Consider the following 25511-nt stretch of genomic DNA (forward strand, 5'->3'; position numbering starts at 1 on the left):
TTCTTAGCTCCTTTAAAGATTCTTAGATTCATACAAAATATAACGTTGTTAAGGTGGACACTACACTGGTTTGTGTCAGGACAATTGGAAACACTATTAAGTCATAGAATCATAGATGACCCGAGTATTTCAAATTGTCTTGCCACACACTTCCCCATCATCTGCACTTCCCAAACAACCGGTTTTAGCAACAAGATAGTAGCAATGCTAAAATAATAAGTTCAGGTTGGAAATTTTCAGAAGTGGTCAAATCACATCTTTCAAGACAACTACAGTGGTACCTCGGGTTAAGTACTTCATTCGTTCTGGAGGTCCCTTCTTAACCTGAAACTGTTCTTAACCTGAAGCACCACTTTAGCTAATGGGGCCTCCTCCTGCTGCTGCGCCGCCAGAGCACGATTTCTGTTCTCATCCTGAAGCAAAGTTCTTAACCTGAAGCACGATTTTTGGGTTAGAGGAGTCTGTAACCTGAAGCGTATGTAACCTGAAGTGTATGTAACCCGAGGTACCACTGTACTACTAACTACCCTCTTCTTTGGATCAATAATTAAGCTGTGAAGGAAGCTGTGCTTTGTCAATAGTATTTTAATTGTAACACCTGTCATAATTAAGTAAAGCAATGAAAGTGAAGTAAGAGATACTAAGTTAAGCATTTTACCACCTGTTCTAGAAACTTGAACATCTGCCTGAGGTGTACCACTGATTTTTAGCTACTGAAGTTCAAGAAAAGCTGTGCATATACTACTGTCTCTAAGCCTATGACATTCTTATATTTTGTTTAAATAATAAGCCAACTTCTACCTAAAAGAACACATCTCCAGACCTAACATGGTTTCACAAACTCTTTCTGTAAATAAAATTTTTCTTGTTTCATGAACTCCTTCCTTAGACTCTAAATCACTAAATTTTCATGAACAAAACTCCACTATAGGATAGCCTGTGGGAAACAGTAGTTATTCATTTAACTGGTATACTGTGAGGTGGGTCTGCTATATTTAATTGGACAACTCTGGGCAATTCCCCCCCCCCCCCCATAAGCTTAACAACTCCTGGCAATCTCCCCCCATTTCCTCAATTTGGAGTCAAAAAAATGGGTGTGTGTGTGTTATACACGGAAAAATACAGTACTTCTGCTGCCATTTCTGTTGCTATTGCCCCATGGAGTCAGTGGGATCCTAAAAGCAAAATGTCCATTAAATATGAAAATGGATCATGATCCACTGAATTATTACACGCCAGGAGACCACCTCATTAGTGGGGTCATATATCAAGGAGGTGTTGTAATTTACAAACCTGACTTTTCCCAGCGCCCCGTAAACAATGGTATGTGGTAAGTGACTGTATGTTACCCACCCTACATTCACAATTGCTGTTATTAGCTAAAGAAAGCACCTAATTTCTGGCCATCCCTAAAAATCCTTTCTCCCTCCTTTGCCCATCTTTTGACTTTGGAAGACGTTTTGGGGATTGGGAGTCATCATCTCAGTGCCCACTGAGTGACCTCTTGGTATCCTGCAAACTGGGAGTTTAATTCTGAACCCTTTCCTTTTTTTGGCTTCAGTTTAATTTACAAAGGCAGTATCTAGAGAACAGCTGACCATATCTTCTCTTGCTTCTTGGGTGTGTTGGCAAACCTCTGCAATTTGTTCAGGTCCTGTTGAATCAAATTGTTGGCCCTGGTTTGGAATGAATCAGCTGGTATTCTGACACCTCTTATGTGGGTGTCATTGCCATTATAAGAGAACATGGGAGGTGATTGTGGTGAGCTCTGTCACCTCTTTTCCTAGAAAAATTGTACTGGTCACAGCTATGAATCCAGTACAGTGGTACCTCTGGCTACGTACTTAATTTGTTCTGGAGGTCCGTTCTTAACCTGAAACTGTTCTTAACCTGAAGCACCACTTTAGCTCATGGGGCTCCCGCTGCCACCGCACGATTTCTGTTCTCATCCTGAAGCAGAGGTACTATTTCTGGGTTAGCGGAGTCTGTAACCTGAAGCGTATGTAGCGTATGTAACCCAAGGTACCACTTACAGATAGGTAGCCGTGTTGGTCTGCCATAGTCAAAAATAAAAAATTCCTCCCAGTGGCACCTTAAAGACCAACTAAGTTAATTCTTGGTATGAGCTTTCGTGTGCATGCACACTTCTTCAGATACACAAGTGTGCATGCACACGAAAGCTCATACCAAGAATTAACTTAGTTGGTCTTTAAGGTGCCACTGGGAGGAATTTTTTATTTTTGACCAAGGTACCACTGTACAGAGCAAGCATGTAACTACTGTTTGTACCGTATTTTTCACTCCATAAGACACACTTTTTTCTTCCTAAAATGTAAGGGGAAATGTCTGTGCATCTTATGGAGCGAATGCGTGGTCCCTGGAGCTGAATTGCCCAGGGGCAAAAAGCAGATCATTTTTTTTTTTGAAAGAGGGAAGTGGGTGTTGAAACAAAGCCACTGATCATTTGCCGACCGGGGAGAGAGATAAGGGACGCTAGAGATAAAGGAGGCTGCCTGGGAGTGGGGAGATAAAGACAGCAAACTTGCAAAGGGGGGGAAACAGGAAGACTAAAGCAATAAGGAGAGAAATTAGAAGAAAAGGAGGAGCAAAAAGCTGCTCCAGCTAAGGAAAAGACACTAAGGCAAACAAGAGGGAAGGGAGTGTTGAAAGGAAACAGCTGATCGGTGGGATCGGAAGAGAGATAAGGGATGTTAGCGGAGGCTGCCTGGGCAGGGGAGGTAAAAGCCCATGGATCCTCAGGATTTTTTCATTGGGTCACCCCAAATTCTCCCAAATTCACCATCAGATCACATAGCATGTCTATGGCTACAGCCTGCACCAAAAAAATAACGCATCCACTCTTTCCTGGGGCTGCAATGGTGCAAAAATGTGGTTACAAAGCACGGATCCACATGGATCCTCAGGATTTTTGCATTGGGTCACCCCAAATTCACCATCAGATCACATGTTTGTGGCCACAGCATGAACCACAAAAATCATACATCCACTGTTTCGTTCAGAATATTTTTTCCCTTGTTTTCCTCCTCTAAAAACTAGGTGCGTCTTATGGTCAGGTGCATCTTATGCAGCGAAAAATACGTATTTGGCTTCCGGTGCAACTCACACATACTGCTCTGTCTACTGTTCTCCTTCCTAGCAACTACACAAGTGAAGGGAGTGGGGAAGGTCCACTTTTTTTTTTTCCTGTGGCAGAGCAGCTTCTTTCACTATGCTTGTGGTGTCAGCCAGAGCCATTGCCTAGATAAAGGGACTGGTTTGGCAAACGTGCTCATGTCTATCTGCTCATATACAGGACCCCAAGAACTGGAAGTAATTCAAGGCATTGTCAAGCTGGACACCCACCCACCCAAATGCATAACAATACCTTATGAACAAAAACATTAAATAATTATCCTGTATTATATAAAGAGAGCCACTTAAAATATTAAGAGAATGACTTAACCCAAACCCACTAAAAGCCTGGAGACAAATGGTAGGTTTTCACCTGGTGCCTGGATGCTGCTGTCATAACAAATCTCTCTTCCTGTCTCCTAAATATTATTAGTAAGTAATAATGGATGGCTGGAAAGCATGCATAAGTACACTGAAATGGCCCCTGTTGCGTTGATTTGATGATTTGGAAATATCTCACCCATTTCTGATTCTACCTATAGGTCTGTTTAAATGGGATCCTCCTTATTGAGGGTGCTGGTTGTGTGCGGGTCTCAGGGACAACCCCGAAGGGTTAAATATTGTCAGGGGCGTAGCTAGCCTTAGCTCCATACCCAGGGATGACGCCAGGCTGTTTGGGCCAATCGCGTGAGGTGGAGTGATTCCTGCGCTCTGTAAATGAGGCAGCTTGACGTAATTTGGGCACTTGCCTCGTGTTGCCGGGCACCCACCCTCCCTGATGTTAGGCAGTGTTGCTTTGGTCTTGCTTTGGATTGGGTCCCCTGTTTTGGAACAGGGGCTGGGTAGGATTTTTTTCCCATTTGGCAGATTGGCTTTAGCCACTTAGTTTTCACCTACCCCCTCAGCAATCGTCACAACTTGTAAGGTTTGGTGGTTAGGCATTGGCTTATTGGAATGTGGGGGAGGTGAGGTGCGGCCATCACCTGCCCCTCCAGGAATAGGGTATTCCAGTAAAGGAATCTGGGGGTCCTGGATCTCGTCCGAAGTCCGCTTGAGGGGCTAGGGCCATGCCAGGGCTACAGGAACCCCGGGGTGAGCTTCGGTCGGTCTTCATCGATGTTGCTCCCTAGTTTGGTGTTTTCAGACTACCAGCCAGAGAGGCGGGGAGTCAGTTATAGTCTGTTGCCAATGCCTAAGCCAGTACTACTCACGTTTTCTGTAATCAATAAAGTTGTGGCCTAAAATTTGCCCAATAACTTAAACTAAAATGTGTGTCTGTGTGAAGTTATTTAGGGGGGGGGGAGCGGTCTTGGGGCCTCAGAGCAAAAATGCATACATGATAATTGTTGTGACGTGGGGTTTGTGATTTCAGCTCTCTTGACATAATATGCTGGAGACAATTCTATAGTAACACTTCTTTATTAAAGCAACAAGACTGAAGACTGAGGAGGGGAAAGCTACATTTATAGGGACAGGGGACTAGCTAGAAAGGATACATTTTGGAGGGAACAATATCAGGCAATCACAGTCCTGCCTTTTGGAGGAAACCAATAAGACAGAGGATCCAAATACAGCAGCTTAAATGAACCAATAGTAGCTGTACCCTCTGAAACCAAAAGGCAGTTACTTTACCCTAATGCAAACACAGACAATCATAATACAGATATAAAATCCTTTGACTCAATACACAACACCCCTCCCCCCCTAGTGAGCACAGCAGACGTAATCTCTCAGGTACTGTGGGGTCCTACAACTTCTACTTGATCTCCTGACAACAGGTGTTGCAGGTTCTGGATTGGGTGTTACCTGTGGTAGAAGGGCTGCTCTAGGGGTTTCGTCAGGAACAGATGGAGTCCCAGACATCTCAGGGTCCCCTATCTGTACCTCGTCATCGTGAGGACTAGCAGACCCTGGTTCATTTGTTAAAGCCCCTGGTGACTGCACCTCTGGGCCATTTTCACTCTGGTCTTGCAGCTCTGCGTCGTTAGCCAGGGATGAATTATCTGATTCCTCCCTGCTGAGCGCCCGGCGCCTCAGCTGATCTATATGTCTCTTCCACACTTGCCCATTTTCCAAGGTCACATAATAGGACACAGGTCCACTAGCCCGGGTGACCACACCAGCCACCCACCGCGAACCTCGTGAATAGTTCCTCACCCAGACCAGATCTTCAGGGGCGAGATACCTTGTTGTGTCAGTCTCAGCCTGGGGGGTTGCTCCTGAATTACGGTTCGGCATTTTATTCGGGTGGACATAATCCAGCACCGTTACCAGTCTTCTACCCAAGAGCAGCTCAGCTGGCGACTTGCCCATCGCAGTACACGGCGTCGCATGCTGCAAAAATAAAATTCGCACGATGAGAGCTGACCAGTTACCCTCCATTAAGCGCGCAAGGATTCTTTGGCTGTTCTTACCATGCGCTCAGCCTGCCCATAGGAGGATGGGTGAAAGGGCGCGGATGTGACCCCTCTTATGAAGTTATCAGCCAAGAATGCCCTGAATTCTTGGGATACAAAAGCTGCCCCATTATCTGATACAATGGTCTCAGGTAACCCGTGGGTTGCAAACAGCTGCCTCAACACCTTGATTACGGCAGCTGATGCCATGCTAGGGACCATCGCCACTTCTAACCATTTGGAATATGCATCGACGATAACCAAAAAGACCTTCCCCTGGAATGGCCCAGCAAAATCTAAGTGCAGCCGGCTCTAGGGAGATCTGGACTGCTCCCACCAGTGGACTGGTGCTCTGGCCACTTCTGGCCGCACCTCTTGGCATACCTTGCATGTTCGTACCCATTGTTCTATGTTCTGGTCCATTCCAGGCCACCACACATAACATCGGGCTAGCGACTTCATCCTGACCATTCCCAGGTGTCCCATGTGAAGCGTCTCAAGAACCCTGTTTCTCAGTGGTGCTGGGATGATCACCCTATCTCCCCACAGGAGGCACCCCTTATGCATGGACAACTCGTGCTGCCTTGTCGCATAAGGCCTGAATTTGTCTTTATGCGGACCACCTGGCCACCCCCTCCCCACCCAAGTGAGCACACGGGAGAGAACAGCATCTTTCCTCGTTTTCTCAGCTATATCAGTAGCCGTTACAGGAGCCCCCGGAAGTGTTTCCAGCATCATTATGTGCTCCGCTGGAGCAGGATCCTCATTGCTCCCGCCAGGGAGGGGCAATCGACTCAGCGCATCAGCGTGGCACAACCGTTTCCCCGGCACATGGGTCAAGGTGTACTGGAACCCGTTCAGGAATATAGACCAACGCAACATTCTGGGGGAGAGAATTTGTGGCGTTTGTTTGTTCGGGTTGAACAACCCTAACAGTGGTTTGTGGTCCGTTTCAATGGAGAAATGGCGACCGTACACATAATCATGGAACTTTTTGATTCCTGCCACAATTGCAAGCGCCTCTTTGTCAATTTGAGCATAGTTGCGCTCCGTGGGCGACAACGTACGGGAATAGAAAGAGATGGGCTTTTCCGACCCATCCGGTTCCCTATGACTCAGCACAGCCCCCAGGCCGTATTGAGAGGCATCACATGCCAGGACCAGCGGCTTTGACTCATCATAATGAGCAAGGACGCTCCTGCTACTCAGCATTCCTCGCAAGGAGTCAAAAGCCTTCTGCTGCCCCTGCCCCCATCGCCACACATTCTTTTTCTGCAACAGTCTATGTAATGGTTCAGCTACCGAAGCTTTCTGAGGTAAGAACGAATGATAAAAGTTAATAAGTCCCAGGAATGACTGCAACTCCGTCTTGTTCTGTGGTCGTGGTGCCTCGATGATGGCCTTAATCTTAGCATCTGTGGGGTGGATGCCTGATGCATCAATTTTAAACCCCAAGAAATCCACAGCTGGCACTCCAAAACTGCATTTTTCCTTTTTCAGTTGCAACCCCACCTCCTTTAACTTGAGCAACACTGCACGGACACGCGCAACCAGTTCCTGTGGGTCTTTTCCAGCAATCAAAACATCATCAAAAAATGGCAAGACCCCCGGCAGACCTCTTAACAGGCGTTCCATGAGCCCTTGAAAAATCCCTGGGGCCACACAAACTCCAAATTGTAATCTGTTAACTCTGAACGCCCCTTTATGTGTGACAATAGTCTGTGCTTCTGCTGATTGTGGGGTTACTGGCAGCTGTTGGTAAGCTTGTGCCAGGTCAATTTTGGCGAACACCTTGCCCCCAGCCAGTTTAGCCAACAGATGTGATACTACTGGAATGGGGTATGAGTTTCCCCTGAGTGCCTTATTGATAGTACATTTGTAATCTGCACAGATCCTGACTTCCCCATTTGCTTTAAGGGGCGTGACGATTGGAGTCTCCCACTTAGCAGAGTCCACGGGTGAGAGAACTCCCTGCTTGACCAATTTATCCAGCTCTGCTTCGATCTTGGGTTGCAGTGCAAATGGCACTCGCCTTGGTTTGAGTCGGATTGGGGCCACCCCAGGGTCCAACTCGAAGTCAACTGGGGGCCCTTTATAACAACCCAGTTTTCCATTAAAGAGACCAGCAAATTCTTTGCATAATGCCTCGCTCATCTCAGGGCAGGTTTGGATTGAATTAAGCCCTGATATACTCAGTCCCAGGGCGGGGAACCAGTCAGTGCCCAGGAGACTGGGGCGACTGCCCTTCGCAATCACCAGTTTGAGTACAGCCTGTTTGTCCCGGAACTGTACTCTCACGGCACACATTCCCATAACATGGATGCAGCCCGCTGAGTATGACTGCAAGGTTGCCGGGAAGGGCTCCAGAGGGGGCAACTTACCCCTGGGGAAGAATGTCCTCGCGGTCTGGTCCGACACAATAGTGAATCCAGATCCGGAGTCCACCTCCATGTCGCACTGCTGACCCTCAATCTTCACCTTGACGTGTGCCTTGCCTTGCACTGGGAACTGCACGACCCTCCCGTTGATCTCCGTTACGTAGTGGCAGTCCTTTAGAAAATGGGTTGCTGTGGGCTGTCTGCGATGCTCTGGTCTAGGTGCTCCTGTCGCTTCCAATGCCGCCGATCTACAGACCCTGGCGATGTGACCTGTCTTCCCGCACGTCCGGCACATAGCATCCCGGAAACGACAACTCTTCCGCTCATGGTTTCCGCCACAACCTGGGCACCTGCCTCGGTGATCTTTGTGCACTGTGCAGGCCTGACGCACTGACTCGACCCCACGGACTGGGCTCTGGCTCGGAGTAGCCTCTAGCTCGTCCATGGCATGCGCAACTTCTATCTGTGGCTTAGGGGCCTTGCGACTGACATCAAGCTCCTCTCTTTCATAATTCTCCATGGCGGTGGCCTCCTTCAAGGCTGAAGCAAGGGTAACCTCTTCTTTAGCCACGATGCGTCTTCTGCCTTTCTTGCTGCTCAGACCACCGACAAACCTATCCAGGAGAGTCTCTTCCAGATTTTGGAAGTCGCAGTGCTGAGCGAGCTTCCGCAGTTCAGCTAGAAATGCAGATGCAGACTCCCCAGCATGCTGCTGCCTCTTATGAAACTCCATCCGCCGGGCCATCTTGGTCTCAGTAGGCGCCAAGTGGCTTGTTAGGCAGGCAAGAATATCTTTGAGAGATGTCTCACTTAGCTTCGCTGGAGCAAGCAATGCCTTGGCCAGCTTGAAGGTCTCAGGCCCACAGTAGCTCAGGAAGGTGGCCCTCCTTTTGCTGGCATCGGTGATCCCTTGAGCCTCTGCGAAGAACTCGAAGCGTTCGACGTAGTCTTCCCACGTGTGGGGCTCTGATGGCTGGAAGGGCTCCAATACCCTTGGACTCTCCATTGTCCTGTGGGCAGGGTCGTCTTCTCAGCTGGCCAGTGAGTCTTGTTCTTAGCTGCAATCCGGACTCTGAGGCAGGGCTGCGGTCAACCGCTGCTCAGCATTCCGGATCCCATCCTCGTCGCCAGTTGTTGTGACGTGGGGTTTGTGATTTCAGCTCTCTTGACATAATATGCTGGAGACAATTCTCTAGTAACACTTCTTTATTACAGCAAACAAGACTGAAGACTGAGGAGGGGAAAGCTACATTTATAGGGACAGGGGACTAGCTAGAAAGGATACATTTTGGAGGGAACAATATCAGGCAATCACAGTCCTGCCTTTTGGAGGGAACCAATAAGACAGAGGATCCAAATACAGCAGCTTAAATGAACCAATAGTAGCTGTACCCTCTGGAACCAAAAGGCAGTTACTTTACCCTAATGCAAATACAGACAATCATAATACAGATATAAAATCCTTTGACTCAATACACAACAATAATACCAGCCTTATGGAGCACCTACAGCTACCCTGATTGAATTTGCAGTTTTATTTTGTAGCAAATAATGTGTTGAGACAAATTTGTTACTCATATCCTATATGTACTTTTCAAATTCTGTTGCAGCAAAGACAACAAAATTCTAATCCATGTAGTCTATGAAAAATTATGATGTAATAAATTTGGGCTGACAGGGAAGTAGGTAGGTAGCCGTGTTGGTCTGATACAGTCAAAATAAATAATAATAATAATAATAATAATAATAATAATAATAATAATAATAAGTCTAGTAGCACCTTAGAGACCAACTAAGTTTGTTCTTGGTATAAACTATTGTGTGTCAACTGCTTTAAAAATGTTTTGCACCTTGTGCCACGTAAAGAACACTCATGGCATCAATATTCGAGGTGACTCTCCTGATATGCACAGCAGGAAATAAAGAGATACCAATGGAGTGTCTTTCTTTTTATTTTGAAAAACAATGCACAAGCAATTTATTTGTAATACTATCTAATAAATTTTAACTTTCTTAATGAACATCATTCATTATTACTAAATCGCGGTAAGGATTTCTTATTAGGCAAAATATACAAACAGTCTTCAGAAAAGAATTCATCAATAAGGCTTAGCAGGAGAAAAATGAACAGTGGTAAGGATGGAATATGATTCAAATGATAATTTTGTGTTCTGATTTCCAAAACAATAGCTTCTAAGGAAATACATTCCCAACTCACGTGTCCTGCCTTTATTGCTGCCATGCTGGCTATCAATTGCAAAAACCAAAAACATATTTTAGGAATCAGGTGGCATATTAAGCCTTTGTAGTCAGGTGCTCCTTTGTATTCAGACTAGGCCTGAGTACAATAATGTAGCACTTGGGAAGGAAGATGCAGCCCAGAAGCCCAGCACTGGAGGCCAGCATAGAGAAGATCTGCACGGCTACCATGTACTTCCCCTTGGTGCTCAGGTAGGTGGGTACAAAGGACACCCAAACACTGCAGAAGACCAGCATGCTGAAGGTGATCAGCTTGGCTTCATTGAAGGCCCCAGGTAGCTTCCTGGCTAGGAAAGCCACAGTGAAGCAGATGGCAGCCAGGAAGCCCATGTAGCCAAGGACTGTGTAAAACATGGCAACAGATCCTTCACTGCATTGCAGGATGACCTCTCCAGCCTGGGAGTGCATGTCAGAGTCTGAGAATGGGGGAGAGGTACCCAGCCAGATGACACAGATGAGAATTTGGATACTGGAACAGGAAATGACAATGGAATTAGCCAGACTCTTTCCCAGCCATCTCCTCACCCTGTTTCCTGGCTTAGTGGCCAGGAAGGCCAGCACAACGGTAATAGTTTTTGCCAACAAAGAAGAGACAGCAACTGAGAAGATGATGCCAAAGGCTGTCTGCCTTAGAAGGCAGGTCACTTTCCTTGGCCGGCCTATAAACAGAAAGGAAGACAAAAAGGAAAGGAGGAGGGAGACAAGGAGGATGTAGGAAAGGTCCCTGTTGTTGGCTTTGACTATGGGAGTGTCAAGATATTTAATGAATATTCCTAAAACAAGGCCTGTGATTAGGGACAAAAACAGGGCAGTAGAAGCCAAGAGGGTCCCCAGATATTCATCATAGGACAGGAAGGTGATAATCTTGGGGATGCATTGATCTCTGTCCTTGTTGGAGTATTGATCTTCTGGACATTTGGTGCAGTGGTCTGCATCTGGAAAAAGAAGAGTGTCTGCTTGAACATTTTCCTGCAGACTAGCAAAAAAAGCAGGTCAGTTTTGAATCCAGCCAACCCCCTTCAAACAGAAACAGTGATAGGGCTTGATGTTTCTGCTAATCAACACAGCGAGTTGGCCCTTTCCATGTAGGTCTCTAGTGCAGATACCCCCTTATTTACCTCCCAAGGAAGAGCTTGGAGTGATCTCGAAGCTCCAGGTTGTTAATTGCAGCTACATCTGATCTCACCTCAACACCAGGTGTTGTCAGATGGGTGTAATTTACAGAAAAAAGTTCCTTGAAGGAGAATGGACTGGAATTCTGGTCTTCCCAGTACAAACCAAACACCCCAGCTACTTTGCCACACTGACTGGTTCAAGGGAGCCTACCAGATGCAGCAACACTGCCTAATTCTTACATACTCAAGGCTGTCTCAATGGTACCTGGAAAGCTTTATTAAGATTATGTACATTACTATTGAACCTTTATTAAATTCAACCATAAGATTATACTTGAATATTCCACAACCAAGGACATATATTATTGTTCTTTTTGCTACACATTCCTCTGAAGTCTCCTACCTTCCTGAGTGGAGATCATCCCTTCCGCGCATGGAGCACAAGCATGGCAGCAAATGGGTTTCCCTTCCTGAACCTTCTTGGCATATCCAGGGCGACACCTTTCGGTACACCTGGCATGAGGAAGGGTCTGACCAAAAAGAGAGAAAGCATCAATGAAAGACTGTTAGCAAGTAACTTCTGGGTCAGTGCAGTCTCAGTCTCAGTCTATGTGGAATAGGCACGGCTTTGTTGTGGATGATCCATGGGACAGAACAAAGGGTAATAGACCTTGGGTCACATTTGGGGCAGAAAGAGATAATCAAGAAGAAAGAATTACATGGAGACTGTATTGCCCTTGGATTTAGGAGTCAGAGCTGTCTGCCATCATTACAAAGGTCTAGTAAACACACTCCAAATCTGCAATCATGGAAACCATTTACAAATATCAAAATCCAGGGAAGGAAACAAGCTGAAACAGAAAGGTATTTGGAGCAGCTGTGTTGTGCTCAATTCTTAAGTCTGGCATGCTTCCTGACTGCTGCAAAAGCCATGCCCCAGTCATATTCTAACCTGCTTTTCCATTTTCATGTTTCTTATTTTGACTTTCCTCCATTCATCTCCTCCCCCGTATAGTTTTAGCCCATTACTTGGATAGGCATAATTTATATTGTTTCTCCCAACAGAGTATCAGAGCTTAACATATGTCTAAAAGGGAATACAACACAATGAATGGGTTTTCCAAACCTGGTTGAAAAGCCTGGACCACGCAAGAGCCTCTTGGTCAATGGTGAATTTTGGGCCTGAGGATCCCTGTCTGCTTGTGCTCCCAAATTTCACGGCACCAAAGGACTTGTTGGGAAATGGCACCCAGTTCACAACATCAGATTCAACTGTCAACTGCCCCTTCTCATCCAAATACACTCCTTCCATGGAAGTATTGTAAAACTGGGAGCTTCCCAGTAAAGGGTGAAGCTAGAACAGGAAAGAAAGCATGCACATTTAGAAAAGAAGAAAATTATCTAGATAACATAGCCTAATTGCTGAAGATCTTTGTACAGACTGACAATGGGACCTTTAGCCCATTGTTTCTGCTTCAGCCTTTTGGGACAGACTAAAGCCGTGAAATACATAAGCTTTATTCTGCACCCTTGGAAGAATTCTGCAAGGATTAGTTTCCTTTGCTAGTAATAGCATGAAGCCTTGCTAAGGAATCAGGTGGTAAAGTGGAGGCAGATTGTCTTCTCATCTCATCAGCAAAATTAAGATGTGGGTAACAGTACAGTAAATGGAGGCAAAGTAAAGTCGAGCCTGAATGGAATTCACAGCACCGATGCCTGTTCAGTCTGTGAGGAAAACAGCAATACCTGCCAAGACTGTATCCTTTGATATTTCAGCCTCTTTTTACCCTTCGCCACCATTTGATTGGATTTGGAGGAAAGCGCAGCCCTTATGGCCCGTGCCAGAGCAAGGACAAGATTGTAAATACTGTAACTATCCAGAGACAGGATTTTCTCGATCACTTCATCACTCAGGGACTCCAGAGTGTCAACTTCCCTGCACCTTTTCCTTCCCTTCACAGACAATATGTGCTTTGAATATGAACATTGAAATGTTTTATGCCCAAACAGAATCATAGAATCGAGCAATGTGTCAAAATTGTAATCATTTGCCCTTTTTTTAATACGAGTTAAGAAAGAAAAAAACCCATGAATGTGCAGGGGAGAAAGAATATTGTAAGACAAGTTCCCGGTGATGTCCCACAAAGCTGTTGTGATCCAGACTTTCCCCACAATGGGTCTTATATAGTTTTCAACAAATTTTTGCAAAACACGTATTATACTAAAGAAGTAGCGCATCTCTCCATAGTAGACTAATACATTGACTTCGTTCCACCTGAAAAATGTTTCGAGAGGCACTGTTATTATCTTCTGTACTGAGGTGCTAAGTGAGAAGGCAGCACAAATTGTGTTCTTGGTTAGCAGCGGCTTCAAGGTCCTCATAAACCTCTCTCCATTGTTGGTGTCTGGAGCAACGAGGCCAATCCAAGTCCAGTTGAAGTGCAGGAGCAGTTGGACTATCCCCAGATACTGATGTTCCTCTTTGGGGACCATTCGGTAGACAAAAGGGAATTGAGTTTTGTCATTAAGAGTGTCAGAAACAAAACCATGACTGACCTAGTAAAGAACAGAAGAGATTAGTATTGTCACTCCCAACAAAATCCCAAATCTAGTACTTTGTACTTGCCTGAATTGTAACTTTTCTCTGACATGGGAAACAGAGAAAAGACACAGTTTCATGGGGGCTAAAGAGCTTTACTCCAGGGAGCTTAACAGTATCCCATATTCAGTTGTTTGCTTTCAAAAAATGGTGACAGAGTCTTTGGAATGGGTTGTGTTTGCTTTAGGTTATGCCCTGATTGCATTTTTTTAACCACTTTTAGAATATGTATCTTGTAGCAGTTTTATTTAATTGTATATGATCTCATCCTTATTTATTCATTAAAATGTCACATTTAAGAAAAAAGAACAGATTTTCTTAAAAAGGAAAAAACTCATACACAATTACAATCAATATTTTTAGCTCACATTAGACCTACTATAGCCATCAGTTCTTCTTATATAAAATTAAGCTCCAAAATTAGTTGCTATAAACCCTACAGATGTCTAAATAGATTGCTGAGGTATTTGTAGTAGAAGAAACCTGCCTTGTGTAATAAACTGTGATCCCCCTCCTAATATCATCCGGTCAGTTTCTTAAGTGAGAAATGTGTGCAGATTTATCCCAAATAAATGTACAATCTTTGGAGAATAAATATAGTTTGACAACAACAACAACACATTTCATTTTGTGTTTATGATGGCACAATGCAAAATCATAACTATTTACAGTGGTACCTCGGGTTAAGTACTTGATTTGTTCCGGAGGTCCGTTCTTAACCTGAAACTGTTCTTAACCTGAAGCACCACTTTAGCTAATGGGGCCTCCTGCTGCCACTGTGCTGCCGGAGCACGATTTCTGTTCTCATCCTGAAGCAAAGTTTTTAAGCTGAAGCACTATTTCTGGGTTAGCGAAGTCTGTAACCTGAAGCATATGTAACCTGAGGTACCACTGTAGTGATTTATTTATATGTTCCATTTTAAATTATTATTATTATTATTATTATTATTATTATTATTATTATTATTATTATATTAGAATATTTGAATTCAATTGGGTTCTCCTCCCAGTTGTTTCTGTTACGATATAGAAGCAATGCAGCTGCAAACTGCTAGCTTGAAAACAAAACATAATGGGAATGTTGGGATTGTTCTGTGGGAAACAGAGGGACAGTCTATTCACAGTGCGAAGCACCGGAATTAGCTCAGAGTGTAATATGAGCTGTACAGGAAGTGTTTGTCTCTCGACTGCTGGAGCTTGAAGAGAGCAGTCATGTTTTTTGTAACGCTGCAGAGACAGAAATAAAGGCATGTAAATACGTTTCTGTCTATCTCTTTCCCCTGCCGGGGGGGCAACAAAGAGGGTGTGTGTTCTTCTCATGCTGAGAAGGATCGCCTATTGCGACCTCTGCCTGGATCTTGCTGGGGAATGAAGACAGGGAGGTCAACAGGAGACCAAGCCAGGTGCCTGGGAGTGTTGCCAGTTTCTCCTGATAAAGGCTTGATTTCCAACAGTTTCTCCTCTAGTTGGTTCTGCATTTTTATACTACATTCCCTGTATTACATCATGGTCTAAACCACTAACCCTCTTGGGATTTCTGATCTGAAGGTCGACGTTGTGAACCTCCATTATGGAGTGAGCTCCCATTGCTCTGTCCCAGCTTCTGCCAACCTAACAGTTCGAAAGCATAGCAGTGCAAGTAGAAAAATAGGTACTGCTGCAGTGGGAAGGTGCATCGAAATAGTGTTTCGTTGTGCCAAAAGTGGTTTAGTCCTGCTGGCCACATAACCCAGAAAGCTGTCTGTGGACAAACACCGGCTCCCTCGGCCTGAAAGTGAGATGAGTGCTGCACCCCATAGTCACCTTTGACTGGACTTAACAATCCAGGGATCCTTTACCTTTACCTCCCGAGATACAATACTAGTGAATCACAGAATTGTAAAATAGAGAGGTACCACAGGGCCATCTTGTCGAACCCCTGAAATGCAGGAATCTTATGTGGCTAGAGTTCTGATTAAGACTGAAAGCATATTACAAGAATAGATCATTTCAAGGGGTGTGTGGTCAGACAGAAAAACTTAAAGCTCCCCCTCCTGGGTGCCAAAATTTGTGAAGACGTTTAAGAATTGTTCCCCGCCCTGTACTCTTCAGAATCCCCTTCATGGATCACTGCCTTGCCGTGGCGAAGGGGCTTGAAGAACTCAGAGAAGCTATGAACTATGCCGAGCTGGGCACCCAAGATGAACAGGTCATAGTGGAGAGTTTTGACCAAACGTGATCCACCTGGAGTAGGAACCGGCAAGCCACTCCAGTATCCCTGCCAAGAAAACTCCATGGACAAAGACAACAGGCATATAAAAGTTATGACGCTGGAAGATGAGCCCCTCAGGTCGGAAGGTGTCCAACATGCTACTGGGGAAGAGCGGAGGACAAGTACAAGTAGATCCAGAGCTGATGAAGCGGCTGGGCCAAAGCCGAAAGGACGCTCAGCTGCGGATATGCATGGAAGCGAAAGGAAAGTCCAATGCTGTAAAGAAAAATATTGCATAGGAACCTGGAATGTAAGAACCATGAACCTGGGTAAGTTGGATGTGGTCAAAAATGAGATGGCGAGAATAAATATTGACATCCTGGGCATCAGTGAGCTAAAATGGACGGGAATGGGCGAATTCAGTTCGGATGACTATCATATCTACTACTGTGGGCAAGAAACCCGTAAAAGAAATGGAGTGGCCCTCATAGTCAACAAAAGAGTGGCGAAAGCTGTACTGGGATGCAGTCTCAAAAATGATAGAATGATCTCGATACGAATCCAAGGCAGACCTTTTAACATCACAGTAATCCAAGTCTATGCACCAACTACTGGTGCTGAAGAAACTGAAATTGACCAATTCTATGAAGACTTACAAGACCTTATAGAAGTGACACCAAAGAAGGATGTTCTGCTCATTATAGGGGATTGGAATGCTAAAGTAGGGAATCAAGAGATAAAAGGAACAACTGGCAAGTTTGGCCTTGGAGATCAAAACGAAGCAGGGCAAAGGCTAATAGAGTTCTGCCAAGAGAACAAGCTGGTCATCACAAACACGCTTTTCCAACAACACAAGAGACGACTCTACACATGGACATCCCCAGATGGGCAACATCGAAATCAGATTGATTATATTCTCTGCAGCCAAAGATGGAGAAGCTCTATACAGTCAGCAAAAACAAGACCTGGAGCTGACTGTGGCTCAGATCATCAGCTTCTTATAGCAAAATTCAAGCTTAAACTGAAGAAAGTAGGAAAAACCACTGGACAGGTAAGATACAATCTAAACCAAATCCCTTATGAATACACAGTGGAAGTGAGGAACAGGTTTAAGGATTTAGATTTGCTGGACAGAGTGCCTGAAGAACTATGAGTGGAGGCTCGCAACATTATACAGGAGGCAGCAACTAAAACCATCCCAATGAAAAAGAAATGCAAGAAAGCAAAGTGGCTATCCAACGAGGCCTTACAAATAGCGGGGGAGAGAAGGCAAGCAAAATGCGAGGGAGATAATGAAAGATACAAGAAATTGAATGCAGATTTCCAAAGAATAGCAAGGAGGGACAAGAAGGCCTTCTTAAACGAGCAATGCAAAGAAATAGAGGAAAGCAACAGAATGGGAAGAACCAGAGATCTGTTCAAGAAAATCGGAAATATGAAAGGAACATTTCGTACAAAGATTACCATAATAAAGGACAAAAGTGGTAAAGACCTAACTGAAGCAGAAGACATCAAGAAGAGGTGGCAAGAATACACAGAGGAATTATACCAGAAAGATATGGATGTCTCGTACACCACAGGTAGTGTGGTTGCTGACCTTGAGCCAGACATCCTGGAGAGTGAAGTCAAATGGGCCTTAGAAAGCACTGCAAATAACAAGGCCAGTGGAAGTGATGGTATTCCAGCTGAACTGTTTAAAATTTTAAAAGATGATGCTGTTAAGGTGCTACACTCAATATGCCAGCAAGTTTGGAAAACTCAGCAGTGGCCAGAGGATTGGAGAAGATCAGTCTACATCCCAGTCCCATAGAAGGGCAGTGCCAAAGAATGCTCCAACTACCGCACAATTTCACTCATTTCACATGCTAGCAAGGTTATGCTTAAAATTCTACAAGGAAGGCTCAAGCAGTATATGGACCGAGAACTCCCAGAAGTGCAAGCTGGATTTAGAAGAGGCAGAGGAACCAGAGACCAAATTGCAAACATGCGCTGGATTATGGAGAAAGCCAGAGAGTTCCAGAAAGACATCTACTTCTGCTTCATTGACTATGCAAAAGCCTTTGACTGTGTTGACCACAGCAAACTATGGCAAGTTCTTAAAGAAATGGGAGTGCCTGATCACCTCATCTGTCTCCTGAGAAATCTCTATGTGGGACAAGAAGCTACAGTTAGAACTGGATATGGAACAACTGATTGGTTCCAAATTGGGAAAGGAGTACGGCAAGGCTGTATATTGTCTCCCTGCTTATTTAACTTATATGCAGAATTCATCATGCGAAAGGCTGGGCTGGATGAATCCCAAGCCGGAATTAAGATTGCCGGAAGAAACATCAACAACCTCAGATATGCAGATGACACAACCTTGATGGCAGAAAGTGAAGAGGAATTAAAGAACCTTTTAATGAGGGTGAAAGAGGAGAGCGCAAAATATGGTCTGAAGCTCAACATCAAAAAAACGAAGATCATGGCCACTGGGCCCATCACCTCCTGGCAAATAGAAGGGGAAGAAATGGAGGCAGTGAGAGATTTTACTTTCTTGGGCTCCATGATCAGTGCAGATGGTGACAGCAGTCATGAAATTAAAAGACGCCTGCTCCTTGGGAGAAAGGCGATGACAAACCTAGACAACATCTTAAAAAGCAGAGACATCAGCTTGCCAACAAAGGTCCGTATAGTAAAAGCCATGGTTTTCCCAGTAGTGATGTATGGAAGTGAGAGCTGGACCATAAAGAAGGCTGATCGCCGAAGAATTGATGCTTTTGAATTATGGTGCTGGAGGAGACTCTTGAGAGTCCCATGGACTGCAAGAAGATCAAACCTCTCCATTCTGAAGGAAATCAGCCCTGAGCGCTCACTGGAAGGACAGATCGTGAAGCTGAGGCTGCAATACTTTGGCCACCTCATGAGAAGAGAAGACTCCCTGGAAAAGACCCTGATGTTGGGAAAGATGGAGGGCACAAGGAGAAGGGGACGACAGAGAATGAGATGGTTGGATGGTGTTCTTGAAGCTACCAGCATGAATCTGATCAAACTGCGGGAGGCAGTGGAGGACAGAAGTGCCTGGCGTGCTCTGGTCCATGGGGTCACGAAGAGTCGGACACGACTAAACGACTAAACAACAACAATCCAGGGATCCTTTACCTTTACCTCCCGAGATACAATACTAGTGAATCACAGAATTGTAAAATAGAGAGGTACCACAGGGCCATCTTGTCGAACCCCTGAAATGCAGGAATCTTATGTGGCTAGAGTTCTGATTAAGACTGAAAGCATATTACAAGAATAGATCATTTCAAGGGGTGTGTGGTCAGACAGAAAAACCTAAAGCTCCCCCTCCTGGGTGCCAAAATTTGTGAAGACGTTTAAGAATTGTTCCCCGCCCTGTACTCTTCAGAATCTCACCTTCAGAAATGATTAAAAGGTTCATAAAAAAGGGAAAACTATCATTTTATACATACATTTACATACAGTGGTATATAAATGATGATTCTAATATATATACAATTGTTGATAGATTACTATTTTTAATGAATGCTTTCCAAACATCATAACATATGTCCATAAACAGTCAACATCTATAAGCTATCTGTTCATATGTTGTATAGTGTCCAGGTCAAGGGAAATAATAGTACCATTCTATTCTGCCTTGGTCAGACCACACCTGGAATACTTTGTTCAGATCTGGGCACCACAATTGAAGAAGCATGTTGACAAGGTGGAACGTGGGCAGAAGAGGTCAACTAGGATGATCAAGGGTCTAGGAGTCAAGCTTTATGAAGAATGGCTGAAGGAGCTGGGTGTGTCTAGCCTGGAAAAGAGGAGACTGAGAGGAGATATGATAGCTGTACTCAAATATCTTAAGGGCTGTCACATAGAAGAGGCAACATGTTGCAGGGGGTTGGACTAGATGACCCCTGGGTTTCTTCCAACTCTAATCTTCTATCATTCTAGTTACAGATGGGTAGCCGTGTTGGTCTGCCATAGTCAAAATAAAAAAATTCCTTCCTGTAGCACCTTAAAGACCAACTAAGTTAGTTCTTGGTATGAGCTTTCGTGTGCATGCACACTTCTTCAGATACACTGAAACAGAAGTAGCCAGATCCTTCTATATATTGAGAAGGTGGGGAGGGGTATTACTCAGAAGGGTGGTGGGAATCGGAGATTGGCAGATAGCTGGGATGAGCCTGTTGACGACTCTTAACGACTGTAATAGGTCTTACAGGAAAAGGCAAGGGGTGAGAAGGTGAGAAATGGCTTAGTCATGTATAATGAGATAAGAATCCAATGCCTCTGTTCAGACCAGGTCTCTCCATTGTTTTAAGTTTGGTAATGAGTTTGTATTTTGCCTCTTGTTTCTTTAATCTTTCCTTTTGCATATTTGTTCATTTGCATCTCACATGGCACTAGCTTTCATTATCTATTCCATTCTTCTGCCTTAATTTTGACAATTTTCTTAAATATCCTTCTCCATAAAACACAGCATTTGCACCTGTGGGATCTTGGAGATTTAGCTAAGGGCTTATTGACACATCCCTTATCCCGTTGCTTTTTCAATTTAGAGTGGGTTTTCTGTGGGAAAGGAGTAGAGTGAGGGAGAAATGGCCTGGGTCCATGCCCACAAAGCACAGGGTAAATGGAAAGCCACTCAGACCCATGTTTCTAGCCATGGGATGGGAGGAAGTGTGGACAAACCCAGAATCCCCTTAGTCATCTTTGTTAAGAGGGGATTGAGGCCAAACTCTCCTTCTGCCTTAGAATAATGAACGGCATTTTCACATCTTTCCAAAGAAATTGCAATAACTTTCTGGGATTTTTTCCTTCCTTCCTGACTTTCATACCTGTGGGGTTTTGTAGATGCTTGACATGGTGGAAATATCTTTGGATGTGTCAGAGTCAGCCCCCTCAATAACGGCCAATACTTTATTCCATGGTCCACAGTAATAGTTTGGGATGTTTGCCTGCCCAGGACAGAGCAGGTCCACCATGGCACCAGAAGTCATTCTGGCATTGTAAAAGTTGTCATAGATGTCATAGCCCAGGGTGAGGTTGGGGGAAAGCCTGTGGTTCCGGTTGACCTCCCGAACAGCAAACAAGAAGGAAAGGGTATACCAGTATGTCAGGGGTCCCATCCTGGGGAAAAACTGTATGTCAAATTGACATGCTGTTTCTTTCCACACAGAGACAATATTGTGTCATCCTTACCTGTGATTGCGGGGGGGGGGGGGCAGAAATCATGAAATGGGTCTGCGCACCTGAGATCCATAGACCCCTCCCTGTCCAAATATTAGAAGAATGGGGTATTCTAATTCAAATGTCATAATAGTGTGGGTGAAAGAACACAGTTTGCAGTAGATGAATATCTAACATTCAGAATGAATCTGAACATTTTCCTCCAAAGGGAAGTAAATAGAAGACATAATTTACCAAACAAAAGTACCCGAAATGAGGAGACGTGTCTGGTAGCATGCCCTAGCCAAGGGGAGACAGGAAGGGTAGCTGCTCCCCCCCCCATCAATAAAAATAGTTAACTATCTGAGTCTCTGCCCGCTCAAACAAAAATCCTGGCTATGTTCATGCCTGGTAGACAAGGACTTAGGTGTCCATGAGGTCTTATTCAGTTTGCATAAAGCTTTTACAACAGTAGGCGCATAAGGACTTACCCATAAATTCTGGTAAAGGGAGACTCATTGAAGATGTTTAGTTTCAATACAGGAGATGCTGCGGATATGACCCCACTAATATGGTAGTCTCCTCGCCTGTACCAATTCAAGGGTGCATTGGGATCCCTTATCAAAGTCAATGGACATTTTGAGATCAGCATCTCTGGTGTTGCTTCAGGTAGTAGCAACAGGAACAGCAGAAGCGTACTTATTATATGCTTGCCTTTAACCCCCACCTCCTTCTTGAGTGCTATCAGCAGCACAGCCAGCAGATTACCAGCAGCTAAAATCTGCTTGGAAGACCCAGGCTGTATTGACTTAATCACAGGGAACATGCCTGGCATACATGGCTTGAGAGCCAAAGAGGATTCAATTCAGCCCCACATAGGCAACATAACCCTACCCCACCCTCAGTGGCACAGTGGAGTATTTATGTACCAGTCTCTTCTGGCTGAGTCTGATGAGATTGCATCATGTTGTTGTTCACTGTTGAACTCAAATATGATTTTATTCCTCTTGAGCCTTGGCAAGATGATGACAAAGAAATCACCACTGTTTTTAATAATTACATTTCCCTCACACCTTGCTGCCTTCATGGCTCCAGGTGTAGAGCTGAAGAAAAGCATAATAGAGCCATAGAATCGTAGAATTGTAGAACTGGAAGGCACCTCAAGGGTCATCTAGTCCAACCCCCAGCAATTCAGGAATCTCCGTTAAGCATCCATGACAGGAAGCCATCCAACCTCTGCTTAAATACCTCCTAGAACGGAGAGTCCACAACATCCTGAGGGAATTCATTCCACTGTTGAACAGTTCTTACCATCAGAAAGTTCTTCCCAGTGTTTAGTCTGAATCATCTTTCTTGTATCTTGAATCCATTGTTTCAGGTCCTACCCTCTAGAGCAGGAGAAACAAAGCTTCCTCCATCTTTTATTCAACAGCCCTTTGGGCATTTGAGGAACTTGCCACTGCAATGTGCTTCTACATTGTGGCATGGGTCAGAGAGAGGAAGGGGAGGTTGCCTTGACCTTACCAACATTGCTCCCAACTTTTCCAGCTATTACAATCTAAGGTCACTGAATGTCCTTGTAGATGCTGACCTGAAGCAGACACCTTCTGGGTTTCAGAGCACCTACATGCAACTTCATCTTGGCCATATAGAATCATAGAATTGTAGAGTTGTTGGAAACCTCCAGGGTCATCTAGTCAAACTCCCTGCAATGCAGGCGTCTCAACTAAAGTATCCATGACAGATGGCCACCCAAGCTCTGCTTAAAACCCTCCAAGAAAGGACAGTCCACAGTCTCCTGAGGGAAGTGGTTCCATTGTCGAACACCTCTTCCTGCCAAAGTTTCCCTGCGATGCTTAGTCAGAATCTCCTTTCTTGTAACTTGAAGCCATTGGTTCAAGTTCCATGCTCCAGAGCAGGAGAAAACTAATTTGTTCCCTCCTCCATGTGACAGCCCTTGAGGTATTTGAAGATGGCTATCATATCTCCTCTCAGTCTCCTCTTTTCTTGGCTAAAGATACTCAACTCTCTCCACCATTCTTCATAAGGCTTGGTTTCCAGACCCATGATCACCTTGGTTCCCCTCCATTACACAGGTTCCAACTTGTCAACATGCTTCTTAAATTGTGATGCTCAGAACTGGACACAGTATTCCAGGTGTGGTCTGACCAATGCAGCATAGAGTGGTACTTTTACTTCCCTTAATCAGGGCACTATAAACCTGTTGATGCAACCTAAAATAGCATTAGCTTTTTCTTGCTGTTGCACCACACTGTTGACTCATGTTAAGCTTGTGGCCCACTAAGACCCCTAAATCCTTTTCACATGAACTGCGAGTAAGCCAGGTGTCCCCCACCCCATCCTATATTTGTGCATCTGGCCCTTCCTGCTTAAGTGCAGAACATTTCAGAACCTAAGTGCAGGTTCTCTAACACCCACCCTCCTTGTTTACACACACACACACACACACACACACACACACACGGCCCTTCTAGTCTGCTTTTAACACACATACCCTTGTGGGTGCACATTTTTCTGGTTGAAAGGGAATCTCAGTTTTGTAAAAATTCACCTCTACACCACCTTGTTTGTTACCCAGGTGAGGAACCTTTTGAATAAACCACAGAACCAAGGAAACTATTTCCAAGTCCAGCATCCAGATTTGGGAACCCAGCGTTTATTATAGCTATTGTAATAGGACAGAGCTCACTCAACTCAACATGCCAGTTGAGAAGGTCTGCCTCCAGGCACTTCAGAAGAAAAGCTCATATAGTAGTTCAAACATAGGAAATAATCATTAAAAAATCTTCACATAGATCAGGAAAGGTTACAGGTCATGAGAAGTAAAGCACACATGGCTCCATCCTGGTATCTTCACCCCCCACATCACCTTGGGGTGGTCCTCGTGTGACCAGGCCATTGGACCATTTTATGTCTTGGGTGTCTGGCATTATCCTGGCAACCTAGCCTTCAGTGAGGGAAGAGCATGATAAAATCCTCTTCCTGGGTCTCAGGTAGCTTCAGGGATAGCTGAGTTACACTCTGGTGCTAAAACATCCTTCCATTTGTACCAATTTCAGAGGTAGATCAGGAGAGAGGAGAGAGCAGAAGAGGAGGGGGGAGACTCACAAATGCAAAAAACACAAAAATCAAGCCTAATACATTCTAAAATGTTCCAAAATACATTCTGAAAGGTTAGATACAATTAAAGTGAAGCATTGAAACATGATTAAAATAAGGCTTTAATGGGGTCTCTAATTCTTATATCGTCAGGGAGGGAGAGGAAGTGAGGGAAAGCAGGATGGGGAGTTTTGGAATTGCCCTGAGGGGAAGGAGAAGGAGATACACTGGTGGGGGAACGGGAGGGCAGGGGGAGAGCACCACCCCCAGCACCATCGGGGAGGGGGGTACCATCACGCCCGCCCCCGGATATGCACCACGCACCCCCCACCGCGACGAGTGCCATGCCCCCACGGGCACCGCACTGGTATGATATAGAAGCAATGCGGCCGCGAGCTGGTAGCTTGAAAGCAAAACATTATGGGAATGTTGGGACTGTTTGGTGGGAAACAGAGGGACAGTCTATTCACAGTGCAAAGCACCGGAATTAGCTCAGAGTGTAATATGAGCTGTACAGGAAGTACAGGGGGTGGAGTTTGTCTCTCGGCTGCTGGAGTTTGAAGAGAGCAGACGTGTTTTCTGTAACGCTGCAAAGACAGAAATAAAGGCATGTAAATATGTTTCTGTCTATCTCTTTCCCCTCCCTGGGGGGGGGGGAGCAGGGAAGAGTGGTGTGTTCTTCTCACGCTGAGAATCATCGCCTATCGCGACCTAGCCTGTATCCTGCCGGGAAATGCAGACAGGGAGGTCAACCGGAGATCAAGCCGGGTGTCTGTAGAGTGGCCAGTTTCTCCTTATAAAGGCTTGATTCCTAACACGCACCACGCCCCTGGAATGCGCGCCAGCCATGCCCCTGCTGCTCTCCGCCCCCAGGCATGCAGCTTCACCACTGAGGAGATAAAGCCCAGCTAAGGCAGAAAAGGAGGCAGCTGCTGGTTGCCCAGAATGAGACGGGCTGTGCTGCTGAGACTTCTATCATAAGAGAAGCCTGTTGGATCAGTCCAGTGTCCCATCTAGTCCAGCATCCTGTTCTCACAGTGGCCACTTACATAGCCTCCAACATTCCTGGCTCATCCTAGAATCATAGAATCCTAGAGTTGGAAGAGACCACAAGGGCCATCGAGTCCAACCCCCTGCCAAGCAGGAAACACC

At 45.1% G+C, this 25511-nt stretch overlaps 1 protein-coding gene across 1 annotated transcript; it reads right to left on the reverse strand.

The window, feature by feature from the left end:
* Positions 1 to 10078: 10078 nt before the first annotated feature.
* On the reverse strand, positions 10079 to 13773 carry LOC309526223 (vomeronasal type-2 receptor 26-like; the record flags this gene model as incomplete). The annotated part of the gene is made up of 4 exons (XM_082212137.1): positions 10079 to 11100; positions 11684 to 11810; positions 12407 to 12634; positions 13597 to 13773. 4 exons carry the CDS (start codon positions 13771 to 13773, stop codon positions 10202 to 10204), a joined length of 1431 nt encoding a protein of 476 aa, XP_082068263.1. The 3' UTR covers positions 10079 to 10201.
* Between the last annotated feature and the right edge of the window lie 11738 nt (positions 13774 to 25511).

Source organism: Podarcis vaucheri, assembly GCF_965113315.1.
Source record: "Podarcis vaucheri genome assembly, chromosome: 2".
Lineage (NCBI taxonomy): Eukaryota > Metazoa > Chordata > Lepidosauria > Squamata > Lacertidae > Podarcis > Podarcis vaucheri.